The sequence below is a fragment of the Triplophysa rosa genome, linkage group LG24 (genome assembly GCF_024868665.1).
Source record: "Triplophysa rosa linkage group LG24, Trosa_1v2, whole genome shotgun sequence".
Taxonomy (NCBI): Eukaryota; Metazoa; Chordata; class Actinopteri; order Cypriniformes; family Nemacheilidae; genus Triplophysa; species Triplophysa rosa.
Window position 1 is genome coordinate 13293013 of NC_079913.1, and position 14475 is coordinate 13307487.

General features: G+C 37.8%; 2 protein-coding genes across 2 annotated transcripts in view; one reads left to right on the forward strand and one right to left on the reverse strand.

The window, feature by feature from the left end:
- fgd6 (FYVE, RhoGEF and PH domain containing 6) overlaps positions 1-2226 on the reverse strand; it is a 49952-nt gene extending 47726 nt beyond the window's left edge. The window contains exon 1 of the mRNA XM_057324261.1: positions 2125-2226. The gene's annotated coding sequence lies outside the window, so the exon portion shown is untranslated. The remainder of the gene's footprint in view (positions 1-2124) is intronic.
- On the forward strand, positions 506-13921 carry metap2a (methionyl aminopeptidase 2a). The gene is made up of 11 exons (XM_057324273.1): positions 506-861; positions 2166-2267; positions 5374-5439; positions 7028-7130; positions 7852-8013; positions 9737-9918; positions 10183-10277; positions 10355-10451; positions 10532-10635; positions 10773-10888; positions 11318-13921. The coding sequence occupies exons 1-11, from the start codon at positions 720-722 to the stop codon at positions 11568-11570; spliced, it is 1422 nt and encodes a 473-aa protein (XP_057180256.1). The 5' UTR covers positions 506-719; the 3' UTR covers positions 11571-13921.
- Positions 13922-14475: the final 554 nt, after the last annotated feature.

Genomic DNA, 14475 nt, shown 5'->3' on the forward strand with positions numbered 1-14475 from the left:
TAGTTTTCATGCTTGGTATTCATGGTGTTATAACATGACAACATTTTTCTCATTGTTGATTACGTAATAAGAATTGTCAAAAAGATTTGCAGTTAAGCTACAGTCTAGTCTAGCTCAAAAATACAGTACACAGAATTTAAAAAATAGAATCTTTTGATTTCATGCTGAAATTTGACCAGAACATGTTATTCGTCAAATTCACACAAACAGGACAGACCACGTGTACAAAGCTGCAAATTAAACAATTGTGCTAAAGCATTATTTAAGATGTTATGTATATATTTAAGCTTTTATGTACATATTGGTGTGGAATAATAATATATATATATATATATATATACACACACAGAATACATCTACAAATTGTTTGCAGAACCGTTTTTTTCCGTTTTGAATGCCTGTCTTTAGTAATACCGTCTAAATATTAATTATATGACGTGACGTTCACCCACTGGGCCACTGATTGGCTGAGAGTCAGACGGCGCTTATCAGCCGTCCAATTAACGACTCCAACTTCATCGAAGGCGCGAATCATGAATATTAATTAGATCACGAACTAAAAAGCCGGTCACCATACCTAATTAATATTCAATAGTTATGCCTTCGCTATAGTAGAAAGCGTGTGATTTCGCTGATGACGCTCATCGGGCACTCAGCTGATTCGGCAGCTTTTCTCCGCTGCTCGCGTGCACTGTCCTTCTCCACTCGCGTCCGGAAACATGGACGCGAACGGGACCGAGCCGCTGCCGGTACAGCCAGGCATGGACGCGCTGATCGTTAACGGGCACGCAGCGGAACGAGAAGAAACGGATCCCGCCAAGAAGAAGAAGAAGAAGAAAAAGAAGAAAAGCAAAACGGCGGGTGAGTGTTTCATTGATATTAACGAGTAGAGATGCCCCTTTATAACTCAAACACCTGCTTTATTTAGTCAGCTGTAAACTCTGTTTTAAGTCACAAATGAATTTACAACAGGACTAGATCTGTGCCATACGTGTGTGCTGTTTGGGTCAAGAATTAAAAGATATGTTAAGTGCAACTGTAAAAGTTTTCCCAACCTTTGGAATTTTATGAAAAAATTCAGGATAATTATTTTTTCTTTTATTTATTCATATTATCGTATTTGTTTTCATTTTTATATTCATGTTATTTGTAGTACATTTATAGTATTTGTATAATTTTATTATAATACATTTTATTATTATCATATATTGTTTTATAATATATTTTATTATTACATTGTATTCCATTTTGATTTTAATATTTGTCTTATTTTTATATCTACTAAACATATCGTTTATCAATAGACTATCTCAAAAACTTTATTGCTCTCCTCCTCTTTTTTAATATTCAAAGATGCTTATAACGGTTGTGACCAAAATGTCCAAAAATGCCATATGTGTAGACTTGCTCTTTTTGCAATTTATGCATACTCAGCAAACTTTACTAAAGTTTAAGACTATCATGATTCATGGCGAGTAGTGGAAATGGTCAAAATTCACTGTGGGACTCTTGCTAGGGACACATTTTATCATTTGAAACCATAGATGCAGAAAAGCTGAATATATTTATTTATGATTTGTGTACAGTATTTGGAGGACATTTTATGGATAAAAGATGAAAAACATTTTGAGGTGGCACTCCTGTCCCCTTTTAAATTTGTCTCTCGACTCCTTACTCCCAGCGCTCCAAAAAAAAACAATCCCCCCATTTCTAGCACTGATTATGCCAATGCCGTTTATATTCTTTTATGAAAATGCCAAGTAGGTAAAACTATATAGAGTTTGTGGATACTAGTCCGGCAAATGTCTTTTAATGTGACTCCTTATAAATAAGTCAATGTATAAGAATCGGTTTTCAAACCTTAGGTGTGCACACTGCTGTCCGCTATGCATGCATGTCTGCTCTGTGCACTTGCATCAGGTCTAATCTGTTGACCTACCAAGGTTATATGACAATGCAGATTTCTTTTGTGCCAAGTTTGCTTGCATATGGATCCAGTATATTAGATGAAGTTGTGGACAGCTTCCAATCTCACAGCTCTTAATCACTACCTGTCATACACGCACACCCATTGTGTTGATGGAGATTGCAGTTTCTGATGCATCTGGCACATTTAGGACTTACTTTGCTTATGGGCTGGATCACCTGTGTGTGTGACTTTGCAGCAGGACACGGTGAGCAGGGCGAGGATGGTGAGGTGGATGTGAGAAAACCGGCCGAGCAACAGAACCTAGAGGATAAAGATAGAGAAGAGGATGGAGAAGAAGGTATTGTTAATAAATACTCACATACTGCAACTTTCCAGTGTCTACACTCATTTATTTACCATGTAAATGAACTAACCTCATTATTTCAGTAATGCTTCAGCTGTTTTGCTCACACAGACTGTTCTTGGAATAGCATACTACTATACTTCCTATACTATTTACGCAGTATGTATGTATAATATGTGCAACATCTCTGTATGTGTAAAATAAGTGGCTGACCCGCTGCATTTGCTGAGATGTGAAGGGTTCAACAGAGGACACTGGTTATAGTATCCCGAAAAACAATAGAACCTGACTTTGACCTTTCATTTCCATTGTGATGAATAATTATACAGTTTAAAATCGTACATCTGCAATCTGTATTCAGCGGTAAGTTTATAAATAAGGGATAATGTACAGGCAGCCGGTTGTTATCGCAGAAATAAGGGTCTTGTATCACACTGAAGGGGCTTATTTCGCGATAACAGATGGCTGCTTGTACATTATCCCGCTTATTGCACGGCTACTTGCCACATGAGAAAAAACTGGACATGAAATGTAAATTTGAAATATTTTATTAGCTCATTTTTACCGAATGCAGACCTTCCGCGAGGAAAAGCCGTTTAGTTTCGGTTTTAAGGTAAGAAACGACATTCAAATGTCACGAACAGGCAATTTGGTTGAATCATTTGTAAATGTAATGTCATATATGTTATTAAAAGACATATTTATATTTGTCAAAATAAAACCTGTTAAAATGATTTGCTGTATCCGGGTTACCGTGTGTTATTCGTTTTGGGAGGTTGTTATCTGGGAATAACAAACCTGCAAATGTGGCGAATGGCCAATCAGAATCAAGCATTCCAACGAGCCGTGTAATAATGACTTATACGTGGGTGTGGGAAATGTCAGGTATTTTTAAAGATAAGTGTGTAAAGTAACCTTCAATTTTATGTTTTAAGTGATAGAGATGCGAAAATTACGGATTGCAGCTTTAACATTACATTTAAAATTGCCTTATTTTTTGATCAGGCTGCTTAAAGTTAAAATGTTTTTGCACAAAAATTGGATTGAATAAATCGTTACTTTGAAATTATACGGTGCTATCTGACATTTTTGGCAAAATTGAGTTATTGACCTACCTATTCTTATTCCGTGACAACCTATGCGTTACATTATGTGTTGTATCTACAAAGTCAAATGGAATGTAAAAACTTGGCTAGCCTGGCTCAGATTACAGGATTCTCGGCCAGAATTTACCCCGATTTCCCCTCCCGAGAATCTTTGAAAAAATCGGGTCTAGAACCTCGATCGGGTCCGAGATTCGGCCCAGATTATCACGTAATGTGAGGCGTTCACAGATCGAATCTTACACCTCCCGATCTGCTCCGAGAGAAATCGGGGCCGCCCCGATCATATCAAACATGTTTGATATTTAGGATTTTAAATCGGGGTGATGACGTTGGTACTTTCGCAACAGCCAATGAGAGGCACATCTGCAAGGTGACGGCGGTGACTGACAGACCTTTAAAAATGTCGACCGCGAAAGCTCCTACGTTGGACAGCGGAGATGGAAGAACAACTTGTGGCAACAGCATGATTGTCTATATAATGTATCCTCCAAAACATACCACAACCGCACAGATAAGGAAAAGAGCTGGGGAGAAGTCGCGTCGGTTTTAAATGTACCGGGTAAGTTAACTGCTAACGCGCAGCTTGTAGTTTCGTTCAACAGATGGTTATTTGGCTATAGGCATACAGATAACATGCGTTTATGTGTTTGTTTTTACGCTGTGTCTTATAATCACATTGGCATATATCTTTATTCTCGGCAGCAACTATTTTTTTTCTTCCGTTATTTATTAACATTAAACTTAAGCGGCTCGCCCAAAGCACAGTCATAACTTCAGCCCTAGCAAAAAGCATTATAGCACCCCCTGCTCAAAATACGTTCCCGCGGCTTTGGACAGACAGACAGAGAATCATTCAGAGAGCGACAAAGACGTTACACAACCGTTGCCAGGTGAGATCACGTGAAATTAACTTTGCGATGTCCCTTTGTTTACTTCTGTTTCCCGGTGAGATGACGTGAGAGGCGTCCTCTGGTATGATAATCTTAATATTATCCTGTAGTTTGGGTGTCTTAGAATGTCTTTTGATGTGCAATTATGAAATAAAAAAACTTCCAATCAAACTTTCTAAATTTTTATTTTTGCACTTGCTACCTTAAGGCTTATTTATAAACACAACTTTACGCCCCAACGTTTTCTTATCTGGACATTTCACATTCATAAATGCAAGTTTACAAAGGGCAAACCTATTTTTGTAGTGCTTGAAAAAGAGATTCAAATGTAGATGTGATGTCAACATCTAAAAATAGTAAACCCATTAAAACGGTTACTATTAGCTCCTTTTACAAAACTGCATATCCTATGGATATGTAAAATATGTGTAATTTAGTTGTACACTGATGAGTGTGAGCTTGTTTAAGAATTTAAATAAAATAATCTGTCAAGATTCTCCTTATGTGTGTGCTGCAACCAGAATTTTTAATCTTTCCGGATTTTAAAACTCCTGTAGTCTGAGCCAGGTTTAAGATTTTAAATAAGAGAATCTGTTAAGATTCTCCTTATGTGTGTGCTGCAACCAGAATTTGAAATCTGTCAGGATTTTAAAACTCCTGTAGTCTGAGCCAGGCTTTAATGTGAATACATGTTAGTGATTTTTTTTCACTACATCAAAACCTGAAATGTAACATTGCAACACAAAGCAGGTGCCCATTAACTACAGTATGCCTAATTGTTAAAAATGCTTGGTGAAAAGAGTTGTTTTTTGTGTTATTTTCTACAAAAGTGTCATGTTAATGTGTAATTCTTGTAAAATAGTATATTGTAAATTGCTGAGTTTCATTCTTATAAAATCTTTTAATATATACATCTTTTAATGAGTGGATTCTTGCGTGTGGGTAGCTGGGTTGATGGGGGGAACCTCTGGGGCTGTTGCCCAGGGGCACCATGAGGTCTTAATACGCCTCTGACTGCACTGTGCAGTATTTTAGCATTCCAAACACTGTTACTGCCACCTTAATTGCAAGTCCCTAATTGTGTCAACCCTGTTACCATCACAGATGGAGAGGACGGGGATAATGTCTCTGGGAAAAAGAAGAAAAAGAAGACCAAGAAAAAGAAAGGACGTATGTTTATCTTTCCTTCATTCCTCATACATTTTGTTCTCTGCGGAGTCAGTTCAGCTCTTCTCATTGGTTCCCAAAGTGCCCTTGCTCTTTGCTGATTGGATGAGATGTTAGACAACGTTCCTTAAAGAGGGAAGAGTAGTAATCAATTATCTGTGAGAACGGGGCCACGTCAGTGCAGCACCTTTGAACACGTGACTCTCAGACTGACACTACAGGGAGCGCGCTACGATTCGCTTCACTGAAATGCGTGCCCATGTATATGGGGGCAGGGAGCGCGTTTGGCTGCCAATGCAGCGGACTGGCGTTACGCCAGATCCCTGTACCTTCGGGAAAATCCTGCAGTGCAGACTGAATTTTAGCAGAGGATTTAGAGCAGGTCACAGGTGCCAGCGGATGCTTTGTCATTATCTAGCAAATATTTATCACTCACAACATAAAAACGCTTAAATCATCAACATGAAAAGACAGATGTTATCAGTTAGTTTTTTCCATAAACATTAAAGATGATGGGGTTTGTATTTATGGTAGTAGCAAACCTGCATGACTAATTTGTGAAACACAAAAGGAGATGTTGAGAACAATTGTCACACTGCTGTCTTCCATACAGTGAAAGCATATGACCAGTGGCTGTCCACAGAACATTTAAAGGGATCGTTCACCCAAAAATGAAAAATTCTTCATCATTTATTCCCTCATGTCAATTAAACCTGTATAGGACTCTTCTGTGGAACACGAAAGTAGATATTTTGAAAAATGTCACCATACAGTGGAAGTCAATGGTGCCCAATGTTGTTTGGTTACCATCATTCTCTAAAATATCTTCTTTTGTATTCTGCAGAAGAAATAAAGTCATACAGGTCTGAAATGACATGAGGGTGGGTTAATGATGAAACATTTTTCATGTTAGGGTGAACTATCCCTAATGTTAAGTAACATTAAGATGCCATAAATTCAGTAATCTTGATATTCAGAAACCAATTAGAATGCTACAGAAGTTTTTGAAAATATATATTTTTGTGAAAAATACCAGAATACCACATATAATACTGTATATTCTACGTAGGCCTATTTCATAGTTTTGCTACTTTCTATGGTTTCCTTTATCCTTATTTATATCGTTTTATTTTTCTTCTCTACTGCCTGTAATCATATGCATTCACTGCAAAGCCGCTTTGCAATAATGCAAAATTGTGAAAAGTGCTTTAAAATAATTTCGAATTTATAATATACATTTATGCACCAAAAGCAGCAGAAGTGTCATAAGCAAGAATTTTTCCAGGCTGTCTGAAAAACACTGCATATTATTTCAAGTTATGTATTGTATTGTACTTCAAGTCTGTTTGTATTGAAAATGCCGGTTTTATAGTGACGCCCAAAAGTTGACAGGCTAGACAGCTTCACAGTCATTGTATGATAGAGAGCAGCTTAAACATTCTCAATCAAATTTAAAATGCTTCTGTGATGCATGTATGAAAGAAATATTATGGCTTAGGAACAAGGCAAGTAAATTAACATATACTGTATATGATTTTTTTTTAAAGATCTTGTTTGACATCACATTGATGTCTTACCTTCTCTCCTCTAGCCAAAACCCAGACAGACCCTCCATCCCTCCCCATATGTGATTTGTACCCTAATGGTGTGTTTCCTGTGGGTGAGGAGTGTGAGTACCCTCCATTGCAGGATGGGTAAGACAGCTGTCCTCTTCTCAATGTGAATACATTCTTGAAGTCCCTCAGGTCACCTTGTACTTTCTGTGAGCCACTCTACCTCATATTACCCTAGGCTATGTGTAATATTATATCGCCGCGACTACTGACATAGAGGTCACTCGTGTTCCCTCGCGTCTAAAGTACTCTCTCCAAAAATAGTTATGAACACCGTGTATGCGAGGGCCAGCTAATAAACCTCAACTTCCGCACATTATCTGTCATGCTGCGTAGAGTCCGCATAGAGTTTTATAGCCTGTACATTTATTTTATAGCCTGTCAACTATTTTAAACTATAATGGATTATAATTATAAAGGAACAGCCAATCAGCTATGATGGAATTGGCCAAATAAAAAACTGACTTCTGTTTTGTTTTACGGAACAGCCATTGATGTCTTCAAAAAAATGTATCCATCCTTATTTTATGGAATTCAATTATTTTTGTAATGTTTGTATAACTAATATGTTACTTTTGAAAGGTATAATTATTTACAAGATATCTGTAATTTTTTTGTGCATTTTATGCCCAGTTTAATAAATAAAGACATTAGTCGTAAGAAATGTGTAGATTGATATAAAATGTAGGTTGACCTATTTACATGTGTAAATAATAAAGCATTAAGATGTCCATTTTGTTTACCTGATGGTACATTAATAAAATTAAAAAGCATACCGCTGTATTGTTACATTCACCGTCAGGCGTAGTGCGGCTTGGAGAATGACCAACGAAGAGAAGCGCGTATTGGATAAAGCAAATGAGGAGCTGTGGAATGATTTCCGGCAGGCAGCCGAGGCACATCGGCAGGTGCGCAAATATGTGAAAAGCTGGATCAGACCTGGAATGACCATGATTGACATCTGGTGGGTAAATTATGACATTAACATTAAAAGTGAGGCATTTCACTTATATTATATTATATTATTATATTATATATATATTAAATACTTACTCATATCTAAGTTTAGTATGCAGAATCTACAAGAGTAAAAGCCAGCAGGTCATCAGCGAGGTCCACCGGTGTTTCAGACCATTGTCATGTATGTTTAAAGCAGTGGTCACCAACCCTGCTCCTGGAGATCGACCGTCCTGAAGATTTCAGCTCTAACCCCAATCAAACACACCTGAACTATCTAATCAAGGTGTTCAGGTTTGCTTGATAATTACAGACAGGTGTGCTGAAGCAGGGTTGGAGCTGCAGTCTGCAGGACGGTCGATCTCCAGGAACAGGGTTGGTGACCACTGGTTTAAGGAGACGGACATGTTAACTTCTTGCTTAACCTATGATGTCTTTATTACTCTTAGTTGACTTATATTACTTTTTGGAATGTAACTTGTCCCATGCCATTTATGTCAAAAGCATAAATGAGGAATTATGATTTTGCAAAGGTTAATGATAAAACAAGCACAAACATCCAATAGACTTGCATTAAATGAGTCAAGTTTAGGGAACAGAATATTTTAGAGGCTTGGGCGTGGACTCTTTTGGCTAGCATCCATAGCACCCCAGATACCACCAAGAACATGTTAGGAACCACATAGCAACAAAGCAGGCAGAGTCAAACATTTTTAGGTCAGAGTGCACAACTTAACATCGCAAACAACCAGTTTGAACTCCCCACTTTGATATTAATTGAAATTATTTGATGCTCTTGATAGGATATATGTATGAAATATGTACAGTAGGCCTGTGTATAAGAGACCTTTTTAATGTTTTATTTATTCAGCATTTATACAACAAAATTAAACCTCAGGAGTGACAATAAAGTCATCCAACAGCAAAATGAAAGACTGACATGACAAGACACATGAAAACTAATAAAAATCAAGGTTATTAAAAAATACAAATTGTTGTACGATGTACAAAATGTACAAATATTACTGTTGTATTGCATAAAGTGAATATAAACTTGTTTTCTTTGCAAGGTCATTTTAGTTGACTAAAATTAAAAATTTGAAAACGTTCCTGTTCATTGAAATCAAATCAAATATTGACCTAAAAATTATAGGAAAAACTTAACTCAAAGAAAATTGGAAATGTTGCCTCAAAAACAAACTGAAGTAAGTTTAAAGTAGTAAAATTATAAAAATAAAAATGTATTAATCTTATATAGCAACAAAAAACAAACCAATAAATTATAAAATGACAAAAGCATATACCAAAATTGCTACAACTTTAACTAAAATTAACACAAAAACTAAAAATAAATGCTAATTAAAAAAATTAATAAAACGAAATAAAACTATAATCACTGTTGCTTTGCAGTATTTGAGGTCTGAAAAAATACAGAGTATAATTTCTGTTATTTTGACCTGTTTCTCCAGTTTTCATTTTCTGCAAATTAATGCAAACAGAAACAATATTTTTATTTGAAATTTGGGAAAAACATTGTTAGTAGTTCACAGAACGACACAAAAATGATTTGACCTAAACACATAAATAGTAAATTTAGAAAAACTGAAAATAATTTTGAAATGGTCTCTTAATTTTTTCCGAGGCTGATATACTGTCTAGTGTTTACATTGATAAATACAACATGTCATTTGATTTCACGCGTCTTTTCGCTTTCTCCTGTCTATTTTCAGTGAGCGTTTGGAGGACTGCAGTCGAAAGTTGATCAAAGAGAACGGTTTGAACGCAGGCCTGGCATTTCCTACCGGCTGCTCGCTGAATAACTGTGCTGCTCACTACACGCCCAACGCAGGAGACCCCACTGTCCTTCAGTACGATGACGTATGCAAGATCGATTTCGGCACACACATTAACGGTACGACACAAACATTCTGCACGAACAGTGTACACGCTTAGAAAATACCCATAATGCAATGTGAGCTATCACACACATTTCCATCTCTTGGCCACAAATGTTTTTGACCCACTGTTTTTACAACACGTCTTCATTAAATGTGAAAATGACAGTTTATTACGATAAAAACTGAATGTGCGATAATTTCAGTTATCACATTAACTTTACTAACTAAAATACAGTCAAAGTGAGAAGACTAATTGAAAATTAACAATTTGTGTTCAGGCAGGATTATTGACTGTGCCTTTACCGTCACCTTCAACCCAAAGTTTGATGGCTTGATTCAGGCTGTGAGAGATGCTACTAACACAGGCATCAAGGTGAGCATCTTCGAGACTCGCACATCAAACCTGTGGCACATTGTGCATTTGCAGGAGTGAAATTTCTCCCTTCACAGTGTGCAGGTATAGATGTCCGTCTTTGTGATGTAGGTGAATCGATACAGGAAGTGATGGAGTCGTACGAGGTTGAAATTGATGGAAAAACATACCAAGGTGCATTTGCTTAACGATATACACTAATGGTTAGACGTGTGCGTTTATGAAGCATCTCATTATTACACATTTCCTCGTAGTCAAACCTGTTCGGAATCTGAACGGACACTCTATTGGTCAGTATCGGATACATGGTGGTAAAACAGTGCCCATAGTGAAGGGTGGAGAAGCCATCAGGATGGAGGTGTGTATTCATGTTGTTATTATGATCAATGTTGTGGTTGTCGTAAAAAACATGAGGTTTGTGCCTCAAATGCTTCAAATACAGTAACAGTATTCCAAATAATATTAATTTGAACAATAATGTCAATTCATGCCCAGGAGGGGGAGGTGTACGCCATTGAAACATTCGGCAGCACTGGTAAGGGAGTGGTGCACGATGACATGGATTGCTCACATTACATGAAGAACTTTGACGTTGGACACGTGCCAATCAGGTGAGAGCATGTCACTCAGACAATGAACTTCCGGTTGACGTCCGCAAAGAATCGATAACTGTTGGGAAGTTTTAATTTAAGTGAATACAACTAATATACTATCAAATATTAATATGAATTAAATATAAAATAAATTGTTATGATTAAACACAGACGTTAGCTTTGGACCAGGCACGTGCATCTGGTGAAACATGACCAGTTTAAACCAGCACAAACCAGCTACCATGCTTCACAACCTACCTAACCAGCATATGCTGTTTTTTTCAACAGGGATAGTAATCCCTTTTTTTGTTTGTTAAAAACAATAATACAGGTTTGTAAAAAAAACGTGAAGGAAAATAATAAAAAAGTTATTTTGAGAAAAAAACGACTTTTTATTACTAAAGGGAGTGAGACATTTCATAACCTGTCAGTTTTTATTACCTCCAGGCTGCCCAGGGCAAAGCATCTTCTCAACGTGGTGAACGAGAACTTCGGCACACTGGCGTTCTGTCGCCGTTGGCTCGACCGTTTGGGAGAAAACAAGTACCTGATGGCCCTGAAGAACCTGTGTGACCTGGGCATCATCGACCCCTACCCACCTCTATGTGACGCCAAGAGCTCGTACACAGCGCAGTTCGAACACACCATCCTCCTCAGACCCACGTGCAAGGAGGTTGTGAGCCGTGGAGATGACTACTGAAACGCACATATGCATTCACAGTCAAACTCCAGTTTTGCGCAAAATATATTTATTTAAATGTACAAGACAGTATTTAGTAGTTGAACTGAACTGTTGTTAAAAGAATAGTTTACCCAAAAATGAAGTTCCTTTTGTGCATCTGTGGGACTTACTTTTGTGAAACAATTTTAGCAGAATGCTCAAGTTACTTTTTGCTATATTATTAAGGTAAACATTTGTGAAAACGGTTACCTTAAAATTAGTTGTCCATCTTTCAAGGCCTTGCGATAGATTTGTGTTTTGTTGACTGAAATGTAAGTCATTATTTACTGAAAATCTTGCGGGTGCTGATAGGTTTGTCAGTGTCATGCGGCGCTGCTACGTCATAGTACCGCGAGAGCGATGCAAACGCATACGGAGCAGTCGGCTCGCGATTCTCGCGGTGATGTGATGTCAAACGATGGTCTGAGTGGCGCGTGTCGGTACACGATCCGGGATGCCTGCACGATCCGTTCTGCGCATGCGCATAATGACGTAGTAAACAACTTCACGGTTTCTGTCGGTACACGATCCGGGATGCCTGCACGATCCGTTCTGCGCATGCGCATAATGACGTAGTAAACAACTTCACGGTTTCCCTACACTATTGGTATCAAGCATGCGATGAAACGCTTGACGGCCAGACGGCACAACTGGCGGCATATTTTTGTAGGCTACGTCGTGTTTTTCATTTAACAGTTCACGGCGGGTCTATTTTGATGTTTTAAAATGTAGCTTACGCTATGCATTACGATGTGTTTACGTGGTTGCCAATCCAAAATAATAAAGGAGTTGTTACATGAACATACACGATTTTGGTTACATGTGGAATAAAGTCTGAGTCTTGAGAGTCTGTCACTGCAAACCTTCAGTTTCCTCCATACTCCCCTTTGCGATTCATTGCTGCATGGCATTAGGCCTACTTAACTTGCCGTGTTTCGATCTGAGGTCAGTAGTATTGTCAAAGACGGTTTTTATTAAAAGCTGCTAATATTAGTTCACTTTAAATCGACTCGTTTTGTATTAGTATGGGTCTATATATAGGCTAATATATCTATCTATATAATCTAAATGAGGAATAATCCCTTCAATGGTGGTTACAGAACACAATAAGGAACATAATATGCATTTCCGCCTAGACTATCTGCACTTACATGAAGAAAGAACTACAAACAAGTCTGGGGAAACGTTACAGAGTATTTCAACGCATAGTGTGCACACAGAAGTGACATGAGACCAGAGGTGGACAGTAGTGAAAGTCGCGGTACAAAGGTGCTCAAGCGTGGAACAGATCGTGCAGTGTCGTCGCTAAACAGAATTGTCTACTACGTCATTATGCGCATGCGCAGAACGGATCGTGCAGGCATCCCGGATCGTGTACCGACAGCGCGTATGAAGTCGAACGAGCCGAATGTGTAGGTATCACTGATGTCAAACCTATTGAAATTTGCACCTTGTACTCAGGCAACCTTTTTGAATACGCACAAAAAGAAAATGATATTGAAGAGCCGCAACGCACAGGAAATAATGTTAGATAATATTACTTAAATTGAATCAAGTAATGACTTAAAATATAGTCAAATCTATCATATGGCTATAGTGAATACGTGAAAGATTGTGCCATAGTCATATGGGTCACTTCAGTGGTCACTCGTAACTTTTATTATATGGAAAAAAATATTTTGTTTCAAGACAAAATGTAATTGGTTCATAAAAGCATTAGCGTAAGTGAAAAAATGACAGTATTTTAGGTTTTTGGGTTAACTATTTCTTTAAGGGAATGCAACCGTATAGCATAGATTCAGCATGAAATTACTATGCATGGGTATAGGCCAGTGCCCAAATACAACATCTATTTTCGAAGTGAGCGAGATACAGGCTTTTTACTCATTTGTACTCTGTGTAATGAATGAGAAAATATGAAGAGTATGGATGCTTGGCTTTACACACTGCTGAAGGACTTTTGCGAGAAAACAAACACAAGAATACGCAAAGCTTTTCCAGTTTCTTTGATATTTGTACAATATCAAAAGGGCTGTCTCATCTAGTAGCAGTTGTGGCCTAATGGTTAGAGAGTCGGACTCATGACCAGAAGGTTGCCGGTTTGATTCCCAGGGCCGGCGGGTAACAACTGAGGTGCCCTTGAGCAAGGCACCTTACCCCTACTTGCTCCCCGGGCGCTGTAGTGATAGCTGCCCACTGCTCCGGGGGTACGTGTGTTCACTACTCTCTGGATGGGTTAAATGCAGAGGTCACATTTCGTTGCCTTGTACATGTGCAATGACAATAAATTGAATCTAAATCTAAAAAAAAAAAAAAATCTAACTGTATAACATTTTGAGTTTTTTTAATAAAAGGAATTGAAAGATGCTTCATTTTATGTGCTAGTCCAGCAGCTCGTGCAAACTTTGAAACAAATATTTTCAGTCTTGTTTTAGTATGCAATGAAAATGTGTACATTTCTCATAAAATCTTAATATTAAGCCGTACATTACAAAAGCCTTATAAAACATTTAGAGGGAGAAAGGCGTTGTCTTGATACCATATTTTATATTGTATACCTTAAAGTCCCTTGAACCGAAAGTTGTGATCGCTTTACCTCCGTATTTTGACGCATTTACGAGTGAAATGGAATTTTGAATGAAAAAATATTGGGCGTGGCTTTCTCTGCGATTTGATTGGATGTTCAAAAACAGTCGTTGCATTTTGAAATGAAACTGGCAGCAGACGGACACTTGAAGGGGAGGAGTTAACGGATGCTCCGCCCAAGCCGTCTTACATACCTCATCTAAGATCATTACAGGACGGAAGTGCATTTTCAGATTTTAGCAAAAGATTATGAGGGTACACGATTTTTAAAAAGAGAATGACCCACATTGATAAACTA

Coding starts and splice junctions, on each gene's coding strand:
- metap2a (XM_057324273.1), top strand. CDS start 720: ATGGACGCGAACGGGACCGAGCCGCTGCCGGTACAGCCAGGCATGGAC. Junction 2,268..5,373: donor AGAAGAGGATGGAGAAGAAG/GTATTGTTAATA, acceptor TTACCATCACAG/ATGGAGAGGACGGGGATAAT. Junction 10,889..11,317: donor GTTGGACACGTGCCAATCAG/GTGAGAGCATGT, acceptor TATTACCTCCAG/GCTGCCCAGGGCAAAGCATC.